This window comes from Cupressus sempervirens, chromosome 9, assembly GCF_028749045.1.
Source record: "Cupressus sempervirens isolate cs-2001-9-10 chromosome 9, ASM2874904v1, whole genome shotgun sequence".
NCBI lineage: Eukaryota > Viridiplantae > Streptophyta > Pinopsida > Cupressales > Cupressaceae > Cupressus > Cupressus sempervirens.
In genome coordinates this window covers 597336170-597342129 of record NC_143126.1, presented here as the reverse complement: position 1 = coordinate 597342129, position 5960 = coordinate 597336170, and the positions used below count along the sequence as shown (strand labels likewise).

At 35.6% G+C, this 5960-nt stretch overlaps 1 protein-coding gene across 2 annotated transcripts; it reads left to right on the top strand.

Moving 5' to 3' along the window:
- Positions 1–338: 338 nt before the first annotated feature.
- On the top strand, positions 339–5023 carry LOC149540097 (putative inactive beta-glucosidase 33). 2 transcript variants are annotated; one of them, XM_089801295.1, is made up of 13 exons: positions 339–868; positions 984–1047; positions 1186–1244; positions 1350–1425; positions 1592–1663; positions 1785–1872; positions 2053–2305; positions 2642–2757; positions 2865–3085; positions 3181–3209; positions 3316–3418; positions 4165–4273; positions 4384–5023. In XM_089801295.1, the coding sequence occupies exons 1-13, from the start codon at positions 743–745 to the stop codon at positions 4643–4645; spliced, it is 1578 nt and encodes a 525-aa protein (XP_089657421.1). In that variant the 5' UTR covers positions 339–742; the 3' UTR covers positions 4646–5023. The 2 variants fall into 2 exon arrangements, with proteins under 2 accessions (XP_089657421.1, XP_089657420.1); XM_089801294.1 differs by having other exon boundaries at positions 606–889.
- The last annotated feature ends 937 nt before the right edge of the window (positions 5024–5960 follow it).

Genomic DNA, 5960 nt, shown 5'->3' with positions numbered 1-5960 from the left:
GGTGGAGAACTTGTACTCTTAAAAGAGAGGTCACAAGTTCAAATCCCACTGGGAGGTAGGAGTATGTATGCCTCGTTTGTAGCGCCAAGCGCCTCTCGGAAAAGAGTGGACTATAAAACTCACTCACCTTGATTCTATTATTTTCAAACCTCACACAAAACTCTACCCAAAAATAAATCATATTTCTAAAATCAATGCTTCAATCATAAATTTTGTGTAGAAAACTATGAATCTGTTGTAGGAATGCTTCGATAAATCCACGATTCCATCATTCGGTAACTTTTGGAAAACCCCATCATTCTGCCATTTCTAAATATCTGGCTCTGTTTTTAAGTCATAATTTCATCGATTTAGAACTTTATATAAAACGATGATAAAGTTAAACCGCCATTTCTATCTTCTTCTTTTTCAAAACCTGTACACAACCATGATTTCATCGTTTTAAACCTTGCATAAACCATTATTTGGGGACAAAAGGTCGATCCGAATGGCCTAGAAATGCAAAAATGACGTATTTAGATTTCATCAATTTTGATTGATGTTAAATGCAATGTCGGACAAGATTTTGTGGCTGCAATTTTATTGGGAATCTGATGACCAAATGCCTTGCCCGAAGCTGCCGTGATGCGTTTCCCCTCTATTTACTCACGGATGCCCTAATAAACCGAAACCGTTTAAAAATCATCAGAGTTCCATTTATTTAGCAAAGGATTTGCTCAAAGTGTGGAAAAGTAGGGGAAAAATGGAGATTGGGAAGAGAGGAACACTTTTGTTTTGGTTCATCATAGGAATTCAAATTCATGCCTCTCTGCAATTCAAGCTGGACGGCCTCAACAGAGATGATTTTCCTGAAAATTTTATATTTGGGGTAAGCACTTCTGCTTACCAGGTAACATCACTTCTTCTCTCTTCTCTTTTTTCTATAAATTTCTTGTACGGTTAAAATAAATTCGGGTATTTGGCTCTGGTATACCTGTGTACAGGTTGAAGGCGCAGCACAAATTGATGGCCGTAAGCCTTGCATTTGGGATACTTATACGCATTCTGGTTAGTTCCTTCTTTTCTGGAATAAGAGAAAATGTAGAATTTGAATGAATATTGGATCCAGTGATCAGAGCATTAGAATTATTTTTCCTTCCTGAATGAACGCGCTTAAAAAGGACTGACTTAAATCTGTTTGTACAGGGAAAATGTTTGATGGAAGCACAGGGGATGTTACTGCAGATCAATACCATCATTATGAAGTAATATGATTTCTACACAATGCTTGCAAGTAAGGTAAATGTAAGTAACAAATATGCATAAGCTTTAAGTTGGCTTAACATGTCTGCTGCAAACATTTTTTTCAGGAGGATGTTCATCTGATGTTTAAAATGGGATTAAATGGATATAGATTTTCCATCTCATGGTCTCGACTTATACCCGGTACTGCCAGAAACTATTTTCATTTCAACATCAAAAGTAGGAATAGCACTGCATCTCATTATTCTTGATGGTCTTATCTACTGTTCTAAACCCTACAAAATTATAAGTAAAAATTGAGCTCCTTTTTATCCACCTTCAACTCATCTCAATTTTCTGTCTGTTGCAGATGGAAGGGGTGCTATCAATCCAAAGGGATTGGAATACTACAATAATCTCATCAATGAACTCATTCTTCATGGTAATTGTCGCATGAAAAGAGCCCAGGGCCACAAATTCATAGTAAACCCTATATTTTCCATTCACAGTCAAATTAAATTAATTCCAAAACTTGTGATTGACGACATTTGTAAGATTTGCAGGTATTCAACCGCATGTTACGTTATTCCACTTTGATTTGCCCCAGAGCTTGGAAGATGCTTATGGCGGATGGCTCAGTCCAAAAATAGTGTAAGGTTTCAATCTATAATTGATTTTGAATTCGGTATTCTTTTGTAACTTGTAAGTTATGCTTAACAAAATTCTTCAGAAGCCAGAACCTTTAAGAAGTGGCTTTGGTTATTCATGAAGCTAATCTTCTCTTTAGCAGATGCCTGACAATTTTTCATTTGGTCTTATTAAACAGAAAAGATTTCAGAGCGTTGCAGAAGTGTGTTTCAGAGAATTTGGGGACAGAGTGAAGTACTGGACAACTTTCAACGAGCCAAATGCATTTCCCCTTTTAGGTTATGACATTGGCTGGTGGCCTCCACAACGCTGTTCTTATCCATTTGGATTTGGCAACTGTAGTGCTGGAGATTCTACGGAGGAACCATATGTTGCTGGTCATCATGTTCTATTAGCTCATGCTGAAGCAGTTGAACTTTATAGAGAAAAATTTCAGGTTATAATTTTTCAACGCTTTAATTGGGCAATAGATATTCTTATGAGTGGTTTGCCCATTCTCACTTCTGAAATGGCTCAATTATTCTCCCTTTGGTTTAACCCTAAACTATGAAAGTAGGAAAATCCTTAAGGGCTCTCAAACCAGGGCTTAAAATAGGCCTATATGCTGGTTATAAATTTTATTCTTGCATTCAGATGATGGGTCACGGAGTGTGATCCAACATGTTGATGCTAAAATAACTTACATAATGGAATCCGGAAATAAAATTCACATATTTCAAATAGATAGTGAAAATCTGATAATAGTAGCTGAGTATCCCTGTTTTTCCTGCAGCCCAAGCAAAAGGGTTTTATCAGCCTGGTCATTCTGGCGTTGTGGTATGTGCCATTGACAAACTCGTCGGAGGACGTAGCTGCAACTCAAAGAACAGTTGATTTTCAAATTGGGTGGTAAGTGTTTACCGAAATGAATCAGGATGGTACTTTTGATAACCCTATGATAGAGTCTTACATCTGTAACAATTTATTATGATCCTTTTTGTTTGTTTGTCTAAAAGGTACATAGATCCCCTTTTCTCTGGGGACTATCCTTCTAGCATGAAGAAGATTGTAGGCTCCAGGCTGCCTAATTTCACCGAAGAACAATCTAAAAAGCTGAAGGGATCTTTTGATTTCGTTGGGTTGAATCATTATGGCACTTACTATGTCTCCGATGCACCTAGTCATTGGGTTTCTAGTGAAAGAGATTTTATGAGAGATATAAGCGCAAAGCAATCAGGTACATAGCGAATTGTGACACGCACAACGAAGTTATGAATATTGGTAAAATCATTTCGGATACTGATGCATATGTTTTTTTTTTTCTGTGTAAAGTAATGCGAGACAATGTCCCTATTGGTAAGGTAAGCCCATATTTTATTCCTTGGAAATCATTAGGTAGTCAAAATCTTTAATGTGAAATAGAATTGGTAGAGTGGAACATGAAACTTTTACTCAATTAAATTGCAGATAGCACCAACTGGGATTACAATCGTTCCGTATGGATTTCAAGCATTATTGGAACATTTCAAGCTACACTACGGCAATCCAGCTATTATAATCTATGAAAATGGTACTCACTGCCCTAAAGCAATTCTATATTAATAGCTGTTTGTGAGGAACCCAGATCTCCATGAAACCAAAATATATATTGTTTGCCAGTGATACTCAATTCCCTAAACCTTCATGCAATTTCAGATACCATCACTACCCTGTTTTCCTAGGGCATTTTGGGAGACACTCGTGATAATACATTTGCTAAACATTCCATATGTTGCAATTCATTGTGGAATAAACAAATTAATTGTATGTTAATGGCTATTCAAGTGCAGCGAGCTTAAAGAATCAGTGGTGTCTTTTTATGGGACCCAAGTCTCAAAGTAGCAAGGATATATCTGATAAGTAGGAGATATTTTTCACAGCAAGTCAAATTGTGATATTGCTGTTAGGATTCAATTGAATAGGTTTTTATGAAACTCATTGATCCGTTTTTATGAGTAGTGGTTCAGAGGAACCATCTCTCATTTAGCACTCATTACATCTAGGTGATGTGCACTTGTGAGCATCACGTAAATGCAATGAGTGCTAAGTGTTCCATTAATTGTCATGAGAAATGGATTCCTCCAAACTACAACTTATAAAACATGAGTCAACAAATTTGACTCAAAAACTATATAGTTGAATTCTGATAACAACAACGATATTCCTGTTGTTTACAAGCCATTCAATTAAATATCTGTTCAGTTCTAGGCAATTTTCAATGTTTATTTGATTCTTTTTCCCCCTAATTTCTGAAATGTTTTTTGAATTGCTGCATAGGATATGGCACCATAAACAACAAATCTCTTCCACTCTCTGAGGCGTTAAATGATACGGGAAGGATGGAGTTTATCCATGATTATCTTGAGAGTCTGCTTCTCGCCATCAGGTAAGCTGAATAAAGAAAAAAAACACTTTTAACTGTATACAGCTTATTATATTGAGCCTTAGAATGCTTCAGTATTATTGTGAGCATGATTATGTGGGTGCCCGGTGCAGGAATGGATCCAACGCTCAAGGGTACTTCATCTGGACATTGATGGATAATTTTGAATTCTTGTTTGGTTTTAAGATTCGTTATGGCCTCTTCTATGTAGATTTCAATGACAAAAATTTGAAGAGATATCCAACTGTTTCTGCCCGCTGGTTTACCAAATTTTTGAAAGGGAAGAAACAGATTGATTATTTATGGAAGAGAAGAGGAGGGCCCCCTAATGTGGGTCATATAGCTGTATCCTCCCAATTTCTGTCCACTAACTAATTTCATCATACTCTACCCATTATGCGATATATCTGAACAGAACACAAGGGCCTGGGATTTTAAAGCTCGTGCCCTGGTAGTGAACTGCAACTCTGGTGTCAGATAGTTTTTTTAACACAACGAAGTAGGAATATAGAAGGTGGGGCTTGCTGTACAGCTTCCATGATTTACTACATGTGCTTCAATTCATTTTATTTTAGCATGGCTATCTAACCACCTGAGACTCATGGTATTTAAGGACAATTTAACAAAAATAAAATTACTGTGTATGTCCTTGGTAAGCCATGCTTTTTACTTTGATATTTAGACGTTTCTCATGTATTTAAATGCAGATGAGCAGGATAAATAAAATGTTGGAGTACAATGATAATGGCGAAATTTCTGTATTGTGTCAATTTATTTTTCATAATTTTGGATATATTTGACTTAAGGATTGAATTCAATGATGTACTTACATAAAGAAAAGCACATGGGGAGTTGTTATAATTTTGTTTATCTAGGTATGTAAAATAAAATCGGATGTAGATGATATTTTTTGGTTTGTTGGTTAATTGCTTATAGCTATTATCTTGGCTTATGGATAGTAATGAATCATGATGCATACTATTGGGTTTGTTATTTGTGTAATGGTATAAAATGTCATTTTAAAGTGTCACTTGATATTTACCAAAAGACACCTTAGTAAATGTAGAGTACAACCACTTCAAGAATAGCCAAATCTTATTCGAAATTGCCTTTGTAGTTGTTTAAAAAATTGTCAATGCTTAGGCACAAATGTCCTAATAGTAATCATTCAAAGATTCTAACTACTAGGAGTGCAAGTAGGTGGCAATTAGTTGTCGATATATTTTACTTATCACTTTTTTTTTTTTAGTTTCTTTCATTAGTACATGGTTGAGTAAGGAGTGAATAATAATTGGAAAATGGATGTATGATGCTAATGCTTATTTATATTTTTGTTATATTTGTTTATAACTATTGCTAAATGTGTGCATTTTGCCCATCATTATTTTGCTTACTTTCACAGCCTTTGAAGACACCCATTTTTATTTGCTATAACAAGTTGCATTGATCAATCTTTCAATGATGAGATACCAAAATTATGAGGGTTTAAAGTTGGGCTAGTTGCCAATTGCCAAAGCTAGTTGATTAGTTGGAGAAGATTGGGCCAAATCCATCCCTTCCATTATGTCAAAAAGACCCAAAATACCCTCAAATGTTTGTCAATTCATAAAAAATGACATTTTTTTAGGAGATGAAAATTACGTATGGTCATAAAGAGTTGCACTTGTTTGTGTTGTACAATAGTACAAAC

Bases quoted from the DNA above. Each gene is read 5' to 3' on its own strand.
- LOC149540097 (XM_089801294.1), top strand. From the start codon at position 743: ATGGAGATTGGGAAGAGAGGAACACTTTTGTTTTGGTTCATCATAGGA. The intron at 2,758-2,864 runs GTAAGTGTTTAC...TTTGTCTAAAAG, and splicing joins GTTGATTTTCAAATTGGGTG to GTACATAGATCCCCTTTTCT. The intron at 3,210-3,315 runs GTAAGCCCATAT...ATTAAATTGCAG, and splicing joins ACAATGTCCCTATTGGTAAG to ATAGCACCAACTGGGATTAC.